Raw genomic sequence first — 22,067 nt, forward strand, 5'->3', positions numbered from 1 at the left:
GTTCCTCTCTAATCTGATAGGACTGAGTTACCCTGACACAATGCTTCTCCTGAACCTTATTTTAAGGCAAAGGAAAATGAAACAGGAAAAAAAAATTTTTCAAGGCAGTTCTTTTATTGGTATTGTGTTTCGTGTTTGTGTTAAATAAATATTTAGTTTATAGTTCTGCATGTGCAAGGGAGATTCATCTCATTAGATAAGGTCAGCAAAGGCAAGTCATCACCTCTTGCTGTTGAAAACACAGATTTGTGAAGGCAGGCTGTTAGAGGAGTCCTTGAGGGCTTTTAATCTGTACTTCTGCACTCCAGGAGGGAGGTTATTGATGCCATCCTGTCTTTATTGTAGTCTTGAGCAAAGAATAATATGCTCTTTGCTCAGTCACTAGTCATGTCTGACTCTTTGTGACCCCATGGACTGTGACTCACCATGCTCCTCTGTGGGATTTTCCAGCCAAGAACATTGGAGTGGGTTGCCATTTTCTTCTCCAGGGGATCTTCCTGACCCAGGGATAAAACTCGTGTCTCCTGCATCTCCTACATCTGCGGGTGGATTCTTTACCAACTGAGCCACCTGGGAAGCCCACGTGTGCGTGCTAAGTTGCTTCAGTCATGTCTGACTCTTGGCAACCCCATGGACTGTAGTCTACCAGGCTCCTGTGTCCCTGGGATTCTATAGGCAAGAATGCTGGAATGGATTGCCATGCCTCCTCCAGGGTCTTTCCAACCCAGGGATTAAACCCAACTGTCTTGTGTATCCTGCATTGGCAGGCATGTTTTTTTATCACTAGCACCACCTGGGAAGCCCACAAAGAATAATAATCTCAGTCAAATTTTCAAAGAAAGTCCTGAAATTTGCTACTACCGTCCATCATCTGCATTGAGGAACTCTGCTTTGAATTATTCTCTAATAGTAGAATAATATATATGCATATTTATTTTTAGTCTCTCATCTAGTCTCTATTTTGATCAAAAGTACATGACTCAGGCATATATATATGTGTGTATATATAGAACAAAACATAAGAAGATATATCTTTGGCTTCTTTCAAAGAATACAATAACCTGTTCAGTTAGTCAGACATAGGCCAAGATGCATGCTTGCCTTGTTAGTGTCCTAGCATACAATGCAATTCTTCTTTTGTTAAAAAGAAAGCCGCGTATATAGCATCACCTTCTGTGCATGATCTGAAACCAGGAAGTTTACCTATGGGAAGAATTGCCACTCTTTCTCTTCTACTTTTTAACAAGATTTCTTGTGTTCTATGTACCTGACCTCCCGTTTATAGTTGAACAAAGCAGAGAATCTCCAACCAGGATGTAGTCATTTTCTTGAGCACTGAAGGGTGGGTAGAACTGAATATGCAGCAATAATGTTGAGGCAAAAGGGCAGGAAAAAAAATGGAGATTCAGAAATCAGGTAAATCACAGGATTACTTTGGTTTTGCCAAACAGTGAAAAATAGTTTGAGCAAATAATTACTCTTACATCTCAAAGATTAATTTTCATATTTTTACCTTTGAATGGACAATGGAAAGATCTCTTGCACTATTTTATTTATTCATTTTACTTATTATTTAATTATCAACAATCCATTTTGCAAACAAGTAAGCCAAGTTTCAGAAAGGCTAAAAAAGAAACTTTCAATTCAGGTTCATATCTGAAGGCAAAGTCCCTGCTTCTCTATTCACTATTGCCTATGGGGCTGGTGGAGTCAGTGAATAAAACATCAGCTGTGAAGGTTTGACTACAGTGTTTTTCTTTCAATGTTTATTTAAGTATCTGCTTGCATTTTCTGTCCCCCTCCCTTTTTTTCATAGTCTTTTTGTTGTTATTGTTTTATTTTTATTTACTTATTTATCTTTAGGACATGCTATGTGGCTTGTGAAATCTAGTTCCCCAGCCAGTTATCGAACCCCTGTACCCTGCTTTGGGAGCTCAGAGTCTTAACCACTGGATTGCCAGGGAAGTCCTAGACCATAGTCTTAGTTTTAAAAGAAAAACTACTCCTAGCTCAAGATCTGTCTTGCCCTATTTTAAATGATGAAAAAGTTACCAGCTTTAGTCGTGAAAATGTGATAGATGCCAGATCCGAAAAATAAGATCCAGGTCATGGAGGGCCTCCAGCATCAGCAAACACCATTGTCTTTGTTCTGGAAGCAGTGAAGAGCTGAACAGAGGTAACAGGTGTGAAGAGTGCTTGCAGAAGGTCAATCTTGCATCTATGAAGATGGTAGGGTAGAGAGGAAAAGAAGGGAAGCCATCGCAGTGGTGCCTGTGTGGGGCAGTGAAGGCTTAGCTAGCAGAGTCAGTCAGAGGTGGAGTAGACAAATGCAAGAGAGAGTTATGATTAGGCTTGGAAACGTAAGTGAAGTTACAATGGATTTGAAATAACTGTGAGAAACTTTAGACTCTTTGAACAGCAATGGGACCATCAGAGTCCATGTCTTTCACCTCAATTTTGAAATCACCAAGGGCCATCAACTCCATGGCTTTGCCAAAAAGAAAATTGAGATGCAGAGGGGTGAAGTGACTTGCCCCAGATCATGAATGAATCAGTAGCAAGGTGAGGCTGGAACTCAGTTGCCTGGACTAGGGTTCACATAGAGAAAGCTTTGCACTTGTTGATAATCCCCCAAGAAGATCTCTAGCCCAAATGGTACCTTTTTCCCAAAGGAATAGATGGCCAAGTTTATAATTTTGTCACTACTACGTATCAGCTCTTTGACCTTGGTGAGTTACTCATCCTTCTAACCTTCCATTCCATATTTGCATATGGAATAATTAAGGATAATTTAGTGATATTATAGGATTAATTGAGAGGGTTAAATGACATAATTCTTGAAGTGCCTCTTACAGCATTAGGCCTGAGACAGATGTAATAGCACTAGGAATACTGAAATAGCTCTAGGCCTGAAACTGATCTAAAACCCGTGATCCGTAACCACCACCATCACCGTCATCACCATCACCATCATCATCTTTGCTGATAATTATTCTCCATCATTATATGACAAATGACTTGTCCGACTATAGGACAATATAGTTGTCATACATTGTCTGCTATAGGACCATATTATTATCTAGATTTTTTGAAATCCTTAATTAATCTCTTTAGCCCTGACTAATTCAGCTCCCAGCTGCCTTTGAGACACACAGCCATTGCCAGGTCTTAGTTTTGTCATCTAAAAAAATTGGACGTGTGTGTGTGTGTGTATGTGTGTGTGTGTGTGTAGAGGGCTGGGGGTAGTATTTAAATGAAAGGCAAATTCTTTTTCTTTTTTCCTTAGCAAATCATTTGCTTTAAATTTATTTTTAATTGGAGGATAATTACTTTATAGTGTTGTGTTGGTTTCTGCCATACAGCAATGTCAATCAGCTATTTGTATACATAGATCCCCTCCTTCTTGAGCCCCCCTCTACCAACACCCCATCCCACCCCTCTAGGTCATCACAGAGCACCAGGCTGAGCTCCCTGTGTTACACAGCATGTCCCACTGGCTATCTGTTTTACACATGGTCGTGAATATATGTCAATGCTACCGTCTCAATTCATCCCACCACTTCCTTCCCACACTGTGCCCACAAGTCTGTTCTCTACCTCTGCATAAAGATTAATTCTAATCTGTCTTTCATTTTTAACTGTGTATGTTTTGTGCTATAGTCAGATAACCCATTTTTTGATTTTCATAAAAACAGTCACAGTATAAATGATAAATATTGGGTAGCAGACCAAAGGGTCAGACTCACACTTCTTGGGTGATAAAAAATAAAAAGAAGTATCATTTTTATTGAATTTTGTATTAGTTTTCTCAGAATACCATAATAAAGATCTGCAGACTGGGTGACTAAAACAACAGAAATTTATTTTCTCACAATTCTGGAGCTTGGAGGTCAGAAATCAAGGTGTCAGCAGAGTCGGTTTTTTCAGAGGCCTCTCTCCTTGGCTTGGAGATGCTGTCTTCCTCCTGTGTCTTCACGTGGTTCTCCCTCTGTGTAGGTCTGTGTCTTAATCTCCTCCTCTTATATAAGATGACTGTTCATCATCTCTCAGCCTTTGGGCTAAGATCAAGTATAGTATCTGTTCTTATAAGGTCACTGGTCATATTGGATCAGGGCCCCACCCATATGACCTCGTTTTAACTTAATGACCTCATTAAAGACCTGATCTCCAAATAAGGTCACATTCTGAGCTGCTGGGGGCTGGAATTCAACATATTAATTTTGGAGGGCACAAATCAGACCTTAACAAATTCAACCATGACCAGGCTTTTTCAAGCTTCATGGGCACAAGTCTCTAATCTCCACAACAATGCTGCAAGGCCAGTACTGTGATCCCCATTACTCATATCAGGAAACTGAGCCTCTGTGGGGTTAATGTCTCACCCACAATTAATAAGTGGTGAAACTGGAATCAGAACACAGGCCTGTTTTGCATCAAAGCTGGTGTTCTTTCCACTATAGTCTATTACAGGAAAGAGGGAATTACTGGGGCCCTAAAGCCATTACATTCATTTTTTTTTCCAAGGCAGAGCATAAAATAGCTCTGCCTTCCCTTGTTGATGGTGACTGTTCAGGAGAACAATGTGCTCTCAGGGATGGTGGCCGAGCCTTCATCACAGTGGTTGGACAAGCTACCCTTGGTAACGTCCACTAAGCGCTCAAAGGACAGCTAAACATCACCCTTTGGGATGTTTTGTTCCCTTTAAACAGGGATAAGCCTCTCCACTTATGGTCTTCTCCTTTGCCTGAAATTCTCTTTTCTTTCCCCCATCACATGTTTAAGCATTGCCAATCCTTCAGGGTCTGGTCAGTGACCGTGGTCACTCCAAAATCCAACCAACTCCCCCAGGCCAACTTTTTCTAGTCATCTTATTACTTCACACTGCAGCTCACTTTCCCCACCAGGCTCATCTGTCCGTGGAATTCTCCAGGCAAGAATACTAGAGTGGGTTGTCGTTCCCTTGCCCAGGGGATCTTCCTGATCCAGGGATTGAAGCCAGGGCTCCTGAATTGCAGGTGGTTTCTTCTTTGATTGAGCCACCAGAGAAGCCCCAGAGACAGGCCCAAACGGGGGCAATTCTTACTGTTATTTACTAGCTGGGCAACCTGAATAAGTCTAGTAACCTCTCTGAAAGCCTTCATTTTCTCATCCATGAATTAGGAGGAAACACCTACCTCCAAGTCTTATTGTGAGGCAAATTAAGTGAACGAACATACTAATAATTACATCTAGGGCAGTGTTTGGTACCTAGTAGACATTCAGTAAATAGCATCTTTTAAGCTCACATTTTTCTTTCAGTCTGTTTCATGCCTTCCTGATATGATTGAGAGCTTTTTCGAGACAAGGAACATAACTTATTTCATTTCATGCATGCTTGACTTAGCACGATTTTAGGCCTATGGAATGTTCTCTGTCGTGTTGTAACTGTGCACCACATTTGATACTACGTGAAATATATGACACAACCTCAAGTAACAGCCTTGGCTGCTGAATTGCATCAACTATTGGGTAGATGACCTCTGAGTGTATACTCCCATGAATCCATTCATTCATCCACCATTGATTGATTGCCTCCTAAATGCATCCCCCCCTAAGATTCTGTTTCTATGTAATATCTTTAGTGGAGAGAGGACTATAGGCTTGTGATAGCCAGGAGTGTGGCTAGGGCAATGGGATGCTGAAAGCAGGGACCTGCAGACCTCAAACCTCTGTCTGCATCAGAAACAGCTGGGGCGGATACAGCCATCCCCTCACTCCTGCCCCCACCAGAAATGCTAATTCAGTTGATCTGACATGATGTTAAAGCAACAAATGAAGAGAGGAAGCAAAGAAATTCCCCTGGAGCTTATTCTGATGCGCAGCCAAGGATAAGAACCATTTAAGCAGATGATGCTCAAATATTCCAGCGAGCTTCCTTCTAGGGTGGTGCTACCCAGGGTGATATTAAGGGGAAAGTTGTGCTTGGACCCAAGCCAGAAGCAGAGACCTGAACTGGAGGAAGGAGGAGGCACCTGGGCAGAGGGTAATCAAATGTGGGCTTTCTTTTACCTTCTGCATTCTTTCTCCCCAGGAGGAGCCAAGGAGAGTATTAAGGCTGGGGTCCCCAGGGAAGAGGGGCTGAGGACACCTGAGAGCACAGCAGGGCAGAGCTGTGTAGAGCTTAGGAAATCCTTTCCAGAACAAGCCTCACTATTACCCTCTATATACTAAGCTTGGACTCACATCTTGATGATGACATTGGGTCATCAGACCTCACAGATGAGGCCATTTCATGAACAGTCTTCGTAACTTGCAAGGCGTACAACCCCTTGACTTCTCCTCCCACCCCTTCAATCAAAATTGGGCTGCTCAGAGCTGGTGAAGGGATAGAGACCAGTTCATTTGAAGCCCTGGTTGTTCAGAAGATTTAGGAGAACAGTTCCCTGATGTGTTTCAGGTCAGTTTCACAATGAATGTTCCTGGTGCATAATCCCTCTGAGAGAGAATGTGGTTTAAGACCCTTCAAGTAATCTAGACCTTTGTCCTCCAAGAGCAGTAGTGCTGAGAATCACTGCCACTTCTTCCCGGCATATGATGTCAGGGTGCTTGGTTCCCCTCCCCCATCTTCTGACTTCACAGACAGGAAAATGGAGTCTGAGGAACCAGGAAGTTGCTCATCCATCACAAGGTTACTGCTGAGCATGAGGTCATACCTCTCAGCTTTTTCTAAGACACAGCAGGCTCATATAGGTTGGTGAGATTTAGTAGACAGTGTCCAGAATTTATAATTTCAAAGGATAAAGAAATTGAGAATGACATAAGATAATTCTCTTTTTCTGTCTCTGCTTGTCACTGAGTCTTTTAGTTGTTGTCTGCCATTTATGCTGAAGAAGGAAACGCCAACCCACTCCAGTATTCTTGCCTGGAAAATCCCATGGACAGAGGAACCTGGTGGGCTTCAGTCCATGGTGTCGCAAAGAGTGTGACATGACTGAGCAACTGAGCACATTTATTCCAGGAATTTGGAATAAATAGGAACGTCTTGGGGATTTACAAAAAAGGGGGGCCCTACTCAAGATATATCACCTTGATGGTGGAATTCTACTCTGAGCTTTTCGTTAGATGGATTGGGAATTTTTTCCCGTTAGCCAAGTTAAACAGCCTCCACTAGCTTCCTCACTGATAAAAACAGCTGGAGGGTTACTGAGACATTATTGATGTAGGTGAGAAAAGTTCATCTTCAGAACTCCTCCCAAACATAGTAGGAACCCTGAAAGCAGGACTGAGCTTCAGCTGGTATACTTGTTCATATGGGTCAGGCTCATGCCATACTGGTTGTCAAATATTTTTAATATTACCTCTCTCTCAAAACAATGGCCTTCCTCCTTTAAGTGGAGGACCTTCCCTTTACCCTTATTATGTAACTGATGACTTATTTTTGGGGGCTCCAAAATCACTGCAGATGGTGACTGCAGCCATGAAATTAAAAGACGCTTACTCCTTGGAAGAAAAGTTATGACCAACCTAGATAGCATATTCAAAAGCAGAGACATTACTTTGCCAACAAAGGTCCATCTAGTCAAGGCTATGGTTTTTCCTGTGGTCATGTATGGATGTGAGAGTTGGACTGTAAAGAAAGCTGAGCGCTGAAGAATTGATGCTTTTGAACTGTGGTGTTGGAGAAGACTCTTGAGAGTCCTTTGGACTGCAAGGAGATCCAACCAGTCCATTCTGAAGGAGATCAACCCCGGGATTTCTTTGGAAGGAATGATGCTAAAGCTGAAACTCCAATACTTTGGCCATCTCATGCGAAGAGCTGACTCATTGGAAAAGACTCTGATGCTGGGAGGGATTGGGGGCAAGAGGAGAAGGGGACGACAGAGGATGAGATGGCTGGATGGCAACACCGACTTTATGGACATAAGTTTGGGTGAACTCCGGGAGTTGGTGATGGACAGGGAGGCCTGGTGTGCTGCGATTCATGGGGTCGCAAAGAGTTGGACACGACTGAGCGACTGAACTGAACTGAATTGATTCTACATAGCTGTTATCTTTTTTCTGCATCCGGAGAACACCCACTTCCCCACAGTGTGGTCCTTTCTATAATTGTATTTCTGTTGAATTGTGATTCTGTGGCTACAAAATAGGTCAACAGAGAAAAAGATGTCAATTTAATCAAGAACTATGTCCAAGGAAGGTGGGGGAAGTTGGGGACAGCAGAAAGCATTGGCCAGTGGCTATTATTCAAAGGGACCAGACATGACCTTTTGGGGGGCAGGGTGTGACCATTTGGTCATTATCATGACCAAGGTAATCCTTGCTAGCTGACAAAGGCCAATATTACCAAGTGATGAAAAGATGTGCAGTCAACTCCAATCCCTTTAATACCTGAGTCCCTTCCTGGCTCTCAAGTATTAAGGGAGACTCATTAATTGAAGCTACTAACTTTTCTTTCCTTGATTAACTGCTTCAAAATGGAACCAGTTAGTACAGGCAGAAAGTGGATGCCTAAAAAGATTAAATTGCCTCTGAAATACCTGATTCATCCCCCAGACAGTTGTTACCCCCAGGCTAAATCGCCTGCTCCATACCCACCAAAGGCTACTGCTTTTCAGCAAGGAATGAGTTGCTGTGCTTTCCCTATGGTAGATGCATCTGGCCTTAAATTATTCCTGTAACCTAAATTGCGAAGCATTTTCCAAAAGCCATTGAGTTGCAGAATTTAAAAAATGCATTTCATTGCCAGATCTGCAAATTGGGTCAGTTTTCCAGGGCCTTATGCTTCCTTCTCTCCCACTGGGGAAGAGGAAAAGGAGGCAGCCAGCAACTGGTGATTGAAACATGACCCTTGCTGGCGTGTAAGTCTTGGCTGTCTCTCCGTGTGCCAGCCTGGCCAAGTCCGCTGATGCTCATGGCAATGCCTGGACCAATGCCTGCCCTTCCTGATGGCTGCCCTCTGGATTCTGCTGTCAGGGTGGTTCCACTGCAGCTGGCATCACTGAAGCTCTGCATGGCTTTTAATTACATTTGAGCCCCAGAAAAGTCAACGAGAGAATTAGAGGAGGTCTGAGTATTCCCATGTCATAGATAGACAAACTGGATTCAGAGAAGACAAATGACTTATTCAAGGATACAATTAGATTAGTTTTTTTCCCCTGTAATTTTGTTTACTTATTTAAGGCTCTGTTGGGTCTTCACTGCGGGTCAGGCTTTCCTCTAGTGCGGCGAGTGGGGCTGCTCTTTAGTTGCAGCTTACAGGCTTCCCATTGTGTGGCTTCTCTTGTTGCGGAGCCCGGGCTTCAGTAGTTGCGGCACGTGGGCTCAGTAGTTGTGGCTCCCAGGCTCTAGAGCACCAGCTCAACAGTTGTGGCCCACGGGCTTAGCTGCTCCGTGCCATGTGCGATCTTCCTGGACCAGGGATCAAACCCGCGTCTCCTGCATTTGGCAGGCGGATTCTTCACCACTGAGCCACCAGGGAAGCCCCAGATGCAATTAGTTTGGTTCCTACCTCCTGCCCCTTTGTCAAGTATTCTTTTCACAAAAATATGGATTTTAAAAAGTCACTAAGGAAAGAAAAGTAGTTTGTCCTGGCCCCTAGACCCATAGGATCTGGGATTATTCCATGTGATTCTCTACTTTTCAGATGCAACCGTGATTAATCTGGTCATCAAAAAAACCTTGTTATCATCACCAGCGTTGTAAAGAGATAGCAATCAAGAATCAATATATGATATAGTCTCTATTAATATTCTATGTTATATACTCTAAAAATCTCTAAAATATATCTTGTATTTTTGTGACCAGTTCTAGGATTTTTCATACTAATAGGGCAGAGCCCATTAACATGGGTCTTAAAGTCAATTTAGGGGCCTCCCTGGTGACTCAGTAGTAAAGAATCCACGGGCAATACAGGACATGTGAGTTCAATCCCTGGGTCAAGAATATCCCCTGGAGAAGGGAATGGCAACCCATTCTAGTGTTCTTGCCTGGGAAATCCCATGGGCAGAGAAGCTTGGCGGGCTTTAGTCCATGGAGTTGCAGAAGAGTCAGACAGGACTTAGCAATGAAATGCACACACAAAAGTCAATTTAATAGACTGTTGCCAGGCTTAAAAGAAGACATAGGGTAAGAGAATAGAACAGAATTGAAAACATCAGAGTGTGATGCATGCAGGCAAGGAAAGCACTGTTCTCTGAATCCTTTGGTTCATATGTACTGAACCATAAGGTTAAAAGTATTTCATACTGAGTAGTCTTTCCTCTTTCTCCTTTCTCTTTCCTCTTCTCTCTCCTTCTCTCTGTCTCTAGGAAACCTACCTAAAGATCTGCTATCTTTGTTCCATTCGCAGGTACCATCCCTGGTCTTCCCCAGCCACCATCTTTCCTGATATTATCCTTTCATCACCCCAGGGTCTGGAGCGGACACTGTTTTCTACAGTTGATGCCTTTAAGCTCTTTCCCTTCTCCCCTCCACTGAAAATGCCCGTTTGCAGTGTGACCCTGGAGTCAGCATTTCCTAGTCTTTTTGTAAGTTTGATAAATAAACAACTCTTTCTCTAAGCCATCTTTATTTTCATTGCAGGCAAGGCAACTCAAACTTGAAGACATGAAGTCCCCAAGGAGAACCACTTTGTGCTTTGTGATTATTGCGATTTATTCTTCCCAAGCTACACTGAGTTTGAATTTAGAGTCTATTGTTTATCATTCGGTGAGTAAATCCATGTCTGCTATATTTCCCTGTCACATTTTTTTTCTGATTTCCTGGGAAAAAAATAAACAGAAACTGCTTTATACAAATGTTCAGGAACTTTGAGAACATGTCACAAATGGTAGGGGTGAGTGGTGGACCATAAGTGGTATTCATCCGACAATAACACCCTGGTGCAGCACGTCATACTCTGGAATCAGTGGCGGTGTCAAGGGAACATTTCCCTGGCTTCCCTCCCTAATGAATTTACCACTTCCAGGCTTGGAGCTCCACCCTATGAAACTGACAGCGCCATTGATAAAAGCAGATTTTGAGGACAGAGCAGGACGTGTGTCCTCAAAGGAATTTTTTTTTTTTTTAAACCAGGAGCATCAGACTAAAACACATTTCAAGAGGTGTTAATTTGTGTTGTGTTATAATCACAGATCGATATAGTTGAAAGGGCCATGGGTGATCACCCAGGATTTTGTAAAACAAATTAGCCAGGTCATTTTGTCCTTGGGAAGTTAATGGGAGTTTAGCTCACCCCCTTATTCCTTGTGGGAATCACCGGGATCTTCTTTCCTTAGGCTACTCCATGCACCAAAGCGGGGCTTATTACTGATTATGAAATCTCATGGGACAGATGTGATTCTCTCTGCGTCTCAGCTTTTTCATCTATAAAATAATGAAAATAATAGTATTGATTTGCTGATTGCTATGACTCATTGGAAAATACTCTGATGCTGGGAGGGATCGGGGGCAGGAGGAGAAGGGGACGACAGAGGATGAGATGGCTGGATGGCATCACCGACTTGATGGACAAGAGTTTGAGTCCAGTCCGGGAGTCAGTGATGGATGGGGAGGCCTGGCGTGCTGCAATTCATGGGGTCGCAAAGAGTCGGACGCGACTGAGCGACTGAACTGAACTGAACTGAACTGATGAGAATTAAATTAGTTAATATTTACAAAATGCTTTAGACTAGTGCCTGACACATGTAAAAAGGCCTTATCACTGTTTGCTATTATCATTTCCCTTCTTGTATTTTTTTCTACTGACTTTTTGAAAAAGATATTTCAGTGTTACTTCGTTCAGTCTGTCACGACTGTTAGAGTTTTTCACTGATAGATGTTAGCATCAGAAAATGTCTTCTCTTTTCCTGGTTGGAGATTCTCAACTTTAATTCTCTGTCCTCTATTCCAGTTGTTGGTTCTGGTTTTGTGTTTGTTGATGTTTATTCTTTATTTTTTGTGTAGCTTTTAGTATATCCCTTTGCTTTACTGGTTCTTTTATAAACAATGCATGTTTGAGATTCTTTTCTTTTAACCTGTGGAGAAGGAAATAGCAACCCACGCCAGTACTCTTGCCTGGAAAATCCCATGGACGGAGGAACCTGGTAGGCTACAGTCCATGGGGTCGCAAAGAGTCGAACACAACTGAGCGACTTCACTTTCTTTCTTTCTTTGAATCTGACTGTGACTGGGGAGTATAATTTTTTTACATTTGATGTCATTTAAAATTCTTGCTCTTACTTTCAGGATTTTTTTATGGGTTTATGCATTTCTTTCCTCTTTTTCGTTTTTGTATCTTTCTTTGTTTGACCTAGGTCTTGTCTTTTTATTTATTTCTCTCATACTTTGGGAAGTATACTTTGTCTGTCTTCTTCCAAATTGCAATATGCAGGATACAACCCTTGCAATTCTATGCAGCAGCTTGCTCTTATAAATAGAAGGTGGAAACATTACTTTTCCCGAGGATGTGCATGGTCAGTACAGAAGTCTACTTACCCCATGCATATGGGGAGAAAGCCAGAGACTGACCTGATCTTAGCAATGGGGTCAGCCTTGCCTCTGTTCCAGAGATTCCCAGCATTCCTGGCTACAGCAATGCCCTTCCACTGTGCCAGCTCTACCTTCGTGAACATCCATAACAGAGCTCCTCCATCAGCCTGGTGGACCAGGATATCTTCCTGGATATTCCCACCACCATCCTAAAGAGCCCCCCTTTCCCCCTTTAGATCTGCCTTCAAGATATAATATTTTCATCCAGTTCAGAGACTGAAGACCTCCATTGGAGAGATGCCCTTGAAACTGCCTTATCAGCTTATATGGCCCTAGGTTGCCACTCAGCTACTATTGTAACAGTACACGCAGTATAACATACAGTGATGACCTGTTAAAAAAAAAATGACCATTGTCACCATTTTTAAGTGTGTATTTCAGTAGCGTTAAATATATTCACATTGTCACACAATCAATCTGCAAAACCATCTTGCAAAACTGAAACTCTGTATCCATTAAACAAAACCCCCTCAGCCCCCCACAGGACCCCAGCTCCTAGAGCTCACTGTTCTACTTTCCCACTCCATGATTTTGATGACTCTTGAGTACCTCATACAAGTGGAATCATACAGTATTTGTCTTTTTGTGACTTGCTTATTCACTTAGCGTAAAGTCGTAAAAATGTGTCTGTTGTATTAATAGTATGCATCAGAATTTCCTTCCTTTCTTAAGTCTGAATAAGGATCCATTGTATGTATATCCTACGTTTTGTTAATCTGTTTATCCATTAATGCACATTTGGGTTCCTCTCACCTCCTGGCTGCTGTGAACAATGCTGCTCTGAACAGGGGGGTGCAAATATAGCTAGACAGCCTTTTGAAGTGTGATTGATGATGTAGCTTCTTAAACTTCAATGTGTGCATGAATCCAGCTGGGAACCTTCTTAAAGTGCAGATTTCAGCTCAGGAAGCCGGAGGGTGGGTCTCTGGGTGTTGCCTTCTGACTAGTTACTCTTGTTCCCATCCCAGTGATCACACTGGGAGCAGCAGGGCTGCAGATTCTCAACGCTGGGATCAACCCTGAGGCCAAAGCCCAGCTCTAATGCTCACTAACTTTGGAAATTCCATCTCATTTTTTTCATCTCCCTGAACCTGTTTTCTCACATACTATGAGAAATAAATAGTGTCTCATTCTTCAGCTTCTTCAGGATTACATGTTCTCAGATCTACATGGCTTAGCATCATGATTGGCACACAGCAAATGCATAAGATTTGGTGGTTATTTTTACTATTCTGGTACAAATAAACCTGGGTTTGCATGCCCAGGAAGAAGATATTTTAATGGAATCCTTGCTGAGACAAGTGAGGCAAAGATGCAAAACTGGGTGAGATCTGTGACTATTTATTTGTTTGACATCTGGCTCCCTGTTTTTTTTTTTCACTTCTAAAAATGCCATCTCTCATTCCTGACTGTCTGTCTGCTCCCTTTTCAGGCCACTCCCCACCCTCCCATTACTTGTAAAGTTCAACAAGTGGGGCATTTCCTGGAATCGGTGACCTTGTATCTTCTGACTGAAGCTTGGCAAACAGGAAATCCCTTCTGGGCAGAGCTGGTCATTGTCCTCCGATACCCATGTGGGTACCTTTCCATGGACAGGCAGAGGCTCTGGGTTTTGTCTGGAATCGTACTCAGCACTGGGAGACCCTGGCAGGATCTGTGTGCAGCCTCATAGTTCCCCGAACTGGGGCGACGTGAGACTCAGGCAGGCAAGACTGTCCCCCTATGAGCCCAGGCCAGATGGGCACGTGGGCTGTCAGCACTGCCAGAGACGCATCACGCTTCTCATGCTCCTTGTTTTTCAAAATGTGAGGCTTGGAATGAATGAATGACTTTTCCAGTTAGAGAGAAGAAAAGGCAGAGGGATCAGTTCTTGGTGTGACTCCAGCACCTGCCTTCTTGAAATCCAGGCCCCATGACCTGACTCTCGGTGCTTAGTCAAATCCGGGTGGCCGAGGATCTTTGCCCCCACCAGCATCACCAGTGAACAACCCAGAGGCTTCAGTGCTTTTAGTATGTTTTCCCTCCGTCTTTTCCCAGTGATTGTTGTTCAGCCACTAAGTCATGTCTGACTTTTTGCAAGCCCATGGACTGCAGCACGTCAGGCCTCCCTGTCCCCCGCTGTCTCCTGGAGTTTGGCCATTGAATCGATGATGCTATCCAACCGTCTCATCCTCTGCCGCCCTCTTCTTTCGCCTTCATACTTTCCCAGCATCAGGGTCTTTTCCAGTGAGTTGGTTCTTTGGCCAGCAGGCGGCCAAAGTATTGGAGTTTCAGCTTCAGCATCAGTCCTTCCAATGAATATCCAAGATTGATTTCCTTTAGGATTGACTGGTGTGATCTCATTGCTGTCCAACGGACTCTCAAGAGTCTTCTCCAGTACCTAATTCGAAAGCATCGATTTTTTGGCACTCAGCCTTCTTTACGGTTCAACTCTCACATTTATATGTGACTACTGGAAAGACCGTAGCTTTAACTGTATGGACCTTTGTCAGCCAAGTGATATCTTTGCTTTTTAATACACCATCTAGGTTTGTCATAGCTTTCCTTCCAAAAAAGCAAGCAACTCAGTGATTACAGGGTTTAAAATCAAAAGTCAGTTATTCTCATAAAAAGCTGTGAATCCTCACTGAACAACGGAGCCAGTAAGTGACAGCTATGTGGAAGTAGCACTTAATTAGAGGTATTCCGTGAAAGTTTCAGATAATCACCATGAAGATTCAAGAAGTAGTTAAAGAGCAGAGGTTCTCAAAAACTGGCCTCCTGTCCAGGGATGTGCTGCTTAAAAAAAGCAGTTTTCTTTACCCTATCTGAGACCTGCTAAATTTGATTGGGGGAGGGAAGGGAGAGGAGTCTCATGCTCATGAAGATTAGAAGTGCTTTACAAGAGAGGACTGAAATGTACCTTGATTTTAATCCACTGTTGCCAGTGGCAAGTCATTAATTCTCTAGCGACCCCTGGAAAATGGAGGAAATGAAACCTTGGCCTGCTTCCCAAAGGTGACCTCCGGTAGTCACCTTCTCCTGGGCTGAGTCCCCCTGCAGCAAGCCCACAAAGAGTGAACAGAGAAAGCTTCCTGGTGGCTCCCCCTACCTCCCCCGAATCCCAGGGAGGATGGAGGCAGGAAGACAGCCAAAGAACCTTTCCTTCTGCCCAGGCTCAGCGCCAGAGCAGGCTCCCGGGGAAGTCGGGCAGGAACCAGCCTTATACATTGACTTTGTTATTTCTTGGTCCGTTCGCATCTCGGTAGAGCTGAGATAACCTCACAACAAAGGAGGCAGCGCCTGAGCTTGCACATCCCAAACATCAGTCATCATTCCTCTGTTCACGTCTTCAAGAACATTTGTGGACTCTCAGGTCCCTTCACATTTCCTGTGGACATTAATACTAGTCGCTGAAAAGAAGGCAGGGGTGGAAGAGGCAATAGAGAAAGAGACGAAGTACTAGTTAAGAGAGACGGGGTCACCGAGAGGAATAGTTTCCCCATGCTTTCCCAGGATATCGCCTGGTAAGATGATGCTGTGCCTGTGTGGATAAGTGCAGACTTAGGAGGAAGGTTAGCTGGGTTTGAGTCCTGATTCTGCCATTTCAAGGCCGTGTGACCTTAGGCAAGTTATTTGACCTCTCCGCGCCTGTGTTTTCTCATCTGTGAAATGCAGATGATAACAGTATCTACACCTTAGATTGTCATGAGGATAGAATAAACAAGCACACACCAAGCACTTAACAGTGCCTGGCACCGGGTGTTGAAGATGTCTTAGGAATTATTCTTCTTGATATCATTAAGATGGGAGATAACTAGGAAAAAATGGCAGAGACCACGGAGGGCAAAACAAGCTCTGTCTCAGGTGGTGCTCTCTGGTAAGGGGACAGCGGTGGTGGGGGGTGATGGGAGTTCAAGGTAAACTACACACCCTGGAGGCGGGGGTTATCAGGCTCCTCTACTGAGACTTAAAGGAAGTTTGGGTTGGGAAACTCATCGCAGGAAAACTCACTTGGAGGCAGGGATGAGCTAGGAGCCCCGTATCAGGTCAAGGTGACGTTATAAGCTACAGAGCTGGCAGTGAGCCCAGCAGCAAAGCCAGTCAATGTCAGTTCTTAAAGAAGCCCATGTTGACAGTAGATGAGCTTTATGGAGATGAAGCAAGTGGTTTATGCAGTTGGGGGGCAGGGGGTGGTCTGTGTGAATGGTGCCCCCAGACAGTGTGATGCCGTGTCCCAGAACAGCACTTACTATGTCACTAAAGCTATTCTAGTGTTCTACATTGATTAATCATTTGCTCCTCACACCAGCCTCATGAGGCAAACTATTTGTATCTGTATACTACAGGTGAGGACTGAGGAACAGAAAGGTTAAGTAACTTGCTCAAGGTCACACAGCCATTTTATGGAAGAGCTAGGATTTGAAGCAATGTCTGCAGAGTACTTAACTCTTAACTATCATACTATCAGTTCAGTTCAGTCGCTCAGTCGTCTCCAACTCTCTGTGATCCCATGAATCGCAGCACACCAGGCCTCCCTGTCTATCACCAACTCCCCGAGTTCACTCAGACTCACATCCATCAAGTCAGTGATGCCATCCAGCCATCTCATCTTGGGTCGTCCCCTTCTCTTCCTGCCCCCAATCCCTCCCAGCATCAGAGTCTTTTCCAATGAGTCAACTCTTCGCATGAGGTGGACAAAGTACTGGAGTTTCAGCTTTAGCATCATTCCTTCCAAAGAAATCCCAGGGTTGATCTCCTTCAGAATGGACTGGTTGGATCTCCTTGCAGTCCAAGGGACTCTCAAGAGTCTTCTCCAACACCACAGTTCAAAAGCATCAATTCTTCGGCACTCAGCCTTCTTCACAGTCCAACTCTCACATCCATACATGACCACAGGAAAAACCATAGCCTTGACTAGACGGACCTTAGTTGGCAAAGTAATGTCTCTGCTTTTGAATATGCTATCTAGGTTGGTCATAACTTTTCTTCCAAGGAGTAAGCGTCTTTTAATTTCATGGCTGCAGTCACCATCTGCAGTGATTTTGGAGCCCCAAAAAATGAAGTCTGACACTGTTTCTACTGTTTCCCCATCTATTTCCCATGAAGTGATGGGACTGGATGCCATGATCTTCGTTTTCTGAATGTTGAGCTTTAAGCCAACTTTTTCGCTCTCCTCTTTCACTTTCATCAAGAGGCTTTTTAGCTCCTCTTCACTTTCTGCCATAAGGGTGGTGTCATCTGCATATCTGAGGTTATTGATATTTCTCCCGGCAACCTTGATTCCAGCTTGTGTTTCTTCCAGTCCAGCGTTTCTCATGATGTACTCTGCATAGAAGTTAAATAAGCAGGGTGACAATATATAGCCTTGAAGTACTCCTTTTCCTATTTGGAACCAGTCTGTTGTTCCATGTCCAGTTCTAACTGTTGCTTCCTGACCTCTATACAGATTTCTCAAGAGGCAGGTCAGGTGGTCTGGTATTCCCATCTCTTTCAGAATTTTCCACAGTTTATTGTGATCCACACAGTCAAAGGCTTTGGCATAGTCAATAAAACAGAAATAGATGTTTTTCTGGAACTCTCTTGCTTTTTCCTTGATCCAGCGGATGTTGGCAATTTGATCTCTGGTTCCTCTGCCTTTTCTAAAACCAGCTTGAACATCAGGGAGTTCACGGTTCACGTATTGCTGAAGCCTGGCTTGGAGAATTTTGAGCATTACTTTACTAGCATGTGAGATGAATGCAACTGTGCGGTAGTTTGAGCATTCTTTGGCATTGCCTTTCTTTGGAATTGGAATGAAAACTGACCTTTTCCAGTCCTGTGGCCACTGCTGAGTTTTCCAAATTTGCTGACATATTCAGTGCAGCACTCTCGCAGCATCATCTTTCAGGATTTGAAATAGCTCAACTGGAATTCTATCACCTCCACTAGCTTTGTTCGTAGTGATGCTTTCTAAGGCCCACTTGACTTCACATTCCAAGATGTCTGGCTCTAGATGAGTGATCACATCATCATGATTATCTGGGTCATGAAGATCTTTTTTGTACAGTTCTCCTGTGTATTCTTGCCACCTCTTCTTAATATCTTCTGCTTCTGTTAGGTCCAGACCATTCCTGTCCTTTATCGAACCCATCTTTGCATGAAATGTTCCCTTGGTATCTCTAATTTTCTTGAAGAGATCTCTAGTCTTTACCATTCTCTTGTTTTCCTCTATTTCTTTGCATTGATCGCTGAGGAAGGCTTTCTTATCTCTCCTTGCTATTCTTTGGAACTCTGCATTCAGATGCTTATATCTTTCCTTTTCTCCTTTGCTTTTTGCCTCTCTTCTTTTCACAGCTATTTGTAAGGCCTCCCCAGACAGCCATTTTGCTTTTTTGCATTTCTTTTCCATGGGGATGGTCTTGATCCCTGTCTCCTGTACAATGTCACGAACCTCATTCCATAGTTCATCAGGCACTCTATCTATCAGATCTAGGCCCTTAAATCTATTTGTCACTTCCACTGTATAATCATAAGGGATTTGATTTAGGTCATACCTGAATGGTCCAGCGGTTTACCCTACTTTCTTCAATTTCAGTCTGAATTTGGCAATAAGCCACAGTCAGCTCCTGGTCTTGTTTTTGTTGACTGTATAGAGCTTCTCCATCTTTGGCTGCAAAGAATATAATCAATCTGATTTCAGTGTTGACCATCTGGTGATGTGTATGTGTAGAGTCTTCTCTTGTGTTGTTGGAAGAGGGTGTTTGATATGACCAGTGCATTTTCTTGGCAAAACTCTATTAGTCTTTGCCCTGCTTCATTCTGCATTCCAAGGCCAAATTTGCCTGTTACTCCTAGTGTTTCTTGACTTCCTACTTTTGCATTCCAGTCCCCTAGAATGAAAAGAACATCTTTTTTGGGTGTTAGTTCTAAAAGGTCTTGTAGGTCTTCATAAAACCGTTCAACTTCAGCTTCTTCAGCGTTACTGGTTGGGGCATAGACTTGGATAACTGTGATAGTGAATGGTTTGCCTTGGAGACGAACATACTATATGATATAACTAATGTTTTTAAGAGCTTAGTATATTCCACACTGCAGTTGGCTTAATTCTCATAACAATTCTATGAGGTCGGCACTATTATTCCGTTTTACAGAAACGAAAACTGAGGCTCAAAGAGACTAAATAACTTCTTCAAGGTCGCAGGCGAGTAAGGGGCACGGCTCTTTAGCCTAGCAGTCTGGCTCTAGAGCTGGGTCTCAAAGCCCTTGACCCAAAAAGCAACCATAAAACCATCTAGGAGTAAAAGGGCTTGAGAAGGAGAAAATAATTTCTAAGCATGCATCACCTAAATAGTCCCAAGGCTGCAGAAATACTGGGGTGGGGACAGGCTGAGGGAGTTCAGAAGAGAGGTTGTGAGACTCGTCTGAAGTGCCGCCTGAATGACTCAGGATTCAAGCCCCAGTGCAACGGAGAGCAGCATAATTTATATTTCTTGACAGGCCTCAAGCTGCAGGAACCCTGAGAGACTCAGATAGGCTGATTTCTTCCGCTTCTGGATCTAGTGACTGGTCTTTAAAAAGTTAATGCCAAGGTCATATCCCAGAGGCCAATCCATTGCATCCCTACCCTCCCATTGCTGGTGGCCCACCATTCACAGGGCACGAGGTATTGACCTAGAGCCGCAGCCCTATGCTCAGCTTGAACATTCCTGGGCCTGTGAGCAGAAAACCATCATGAAAAGACATTGCTAACACTCACTGACTATTTTCTAAAATGTTCTTTCAGCTTCTCCATGAACATGAGCTAATGGAGGAGGACCAAGTAAGACCAAAGCGAGCTGGTATGTAAACATTTCCTTGACCATCTTTTCTAGTAAGTCCCATCAAACAGCATGTGTTGTAACTTTTTGAAACACTGGGATCTACATGATTTGGTCTCCAAGCACCCCAGGGTTCAATTTCTAGAAGTAACTGTGAAGGCACTCCATTCTCTGTCAAGTGACATTAAAGGGATCTTAAACACCTTCTATCCAAGTGTCCTGTCCCATCACCGCTCCTCAGATCCCAAAGATTACCCCATGGCCCTTCCCCCAGCAGCCCTGTAGCACCACCAAAAAGCCTGCTTCTCTTCTCTCAACCCAGTAGCCTTGCTTCTTTTCTTTTTCCTTTTTCTTTTAATCTTGGCTCCTCTCACTCCTCACTTAATCTCATGGATCAATTTAACCACTAGACCCAAGTCCTCCTCTGTTTCCCATTCCAATTTCCTCACTAAATTCCAAAGAAGAGGTCTGAGAAACACAGGGCTCTGCCTTTTGGAGGGTTGGGGGCAGGTGAGAGCTGTGAACACCTGCATGATGAGCCTCAGTGTCCCGTCCCCCATGGGAGACCTGGGGCAGGTGGTTCTGTCTGGAGGCTGCATTTTCCAAGGACCAGATCCTCCTTCCATCACAACAATCTTGTGATAGCATCAACCGGATGCTGTCATTTCCCTGCATAAATCCGATCATCCTCTCACATATCTCTGTATCTGCGAGAGTCACAGAGTCAGCATCCCGCCCACCACGCCCTCTTTGCTTGTCTGGGGAATCAATTCATATGGATTCATGTCTTGGAAGCTCTTCCATCAATTTCCCCAGACAAGGAGGGCTGTTTTCCTGGGTTCTCATTATCCATGACACATCCTCATGGCCCAACATCTATCCCAATGCATTGCAATTCTTTAGCTTCCTGTTTGCCACTCCCAGGAGACATGAGCCCCCTTGAACCCTCTTCCTCTCTGTAGCTTGGCCAGTAGCCCAATGTCTCAACAAACCAGTGAACAAATAAAGAGAAGGCGTGTCTCTGTCATAGCCACTTGTGTGAATTCAGAGGCTGTGTCCCTTTTCGCTAGGAGTCTGCTGGCTTTGTGGCTAGACCAACCATCTAGAAACTTCTTCACTTGTAGCGTGGTGGTGAAATCGTGACTTGATCTGTTCAATCTTGTGGTAGGAAAGAGACATTGGACTGCCAGAGCGAGCAAGCTTGTTCAGAGCGCAGGACAGAGGTATCTGGTAGACCCTCCATCGGCTATAACCGGGTCTGACTGTTACCCAGTGCCTGAAAGGAGAATTCGACCACATTGTTAATAAACTATCAAAAAGCTCACCAAAACTTTATACTGTTTGTTCTTCTCGCCTTCCCTTCCCTTCCTTCCCTTTCTTTTCTGCTTTAGCCTGGTTTTATATCCCTGTGGGATTCTCACTTACCCTCCTCCTTGCTTTCCCTGAAGTGATCCACAGCAGGGGTCTCCAGCCTCCAGGATATAATGCCTGATGATATGAGGTGGAGCTGATGTAACAATAATAAAAATCAAGAAAAAAAGTGAAAGTGTTAGTTGTTCAGTCGTGTCCAACTCTTTGTGACCCCAGGGACTGTAAACACCCAAGCTCCTCTGTCCATGGGATTCTCCAGGCAAGAAGATTGGAGTGGGGTGCCATTCCCTTCTCCAGAGGATCTTCCCAACCCAGGGAGTGAAGCCAGGTCTCCTGCTTTGCAGACAGATTCTTTACCATCTGAGCCATCAGGGAGGTCAAGTGCACAATAAATGTAATGTGCTTGAATCA

At 43.8% G+C, this 22,067-nt stretch overlaps 1 protein-coding gene and 1 pseudogene across 5 annotated transcripts in view; both read left to right on the forward strand.

Moving 5' to 3' along the window:
* Nucleotides 1–22,067, forward strand: part of ADGRF5 (adhesion G protein-coupled receptor F5) — a 113,276-nt gene that overhangs the window by 45,960 nt on the left and 45,249 nt on the right. For all 5 annotated transcript variants that reach the window (XM_052648734.1, XM_052648733.1, XM_052648735.1 and 2 more), the window contains exons 2-3: nucleotides 10,561–10,686; nucleotides 20,252–20,306. In XM_052648734.1, the coding sequence (XP_052504694.1) occupies nucleotides 10,585–10,686; nucleotides 20,252–20,306 (157 nt within the window). In that variant the 5' untranslated portion in view covers nucleotides 10,561–10,584. The remainder of the gene's footprint in view (nucleotides 1–10,560; nucleotides 10,687–20,251; nucleotides 20,307–22,067) is intronic.
* Nucleotides 4,039–4,153, forward strand: LOC128057111 (uncharacterized; annotated as a pseudogene).

The sequence above is a fragment of the Budorcas taxicolor genome, chromosome 11 (assembly GCF_023091745.1).
Source record: "Budorcas taxicolor isolate Tak-1 chromosome 11, Takin1.1, whole genome shotgun sequence".
In the NCBI taxonomy this organism is placed as follows: domain Eukaryota; kingdom Metazoa; phylum Chordata; class Mammalia; order Artiodactyla; family Bovidae; genus Budorcas; species Budorcas taxicolor.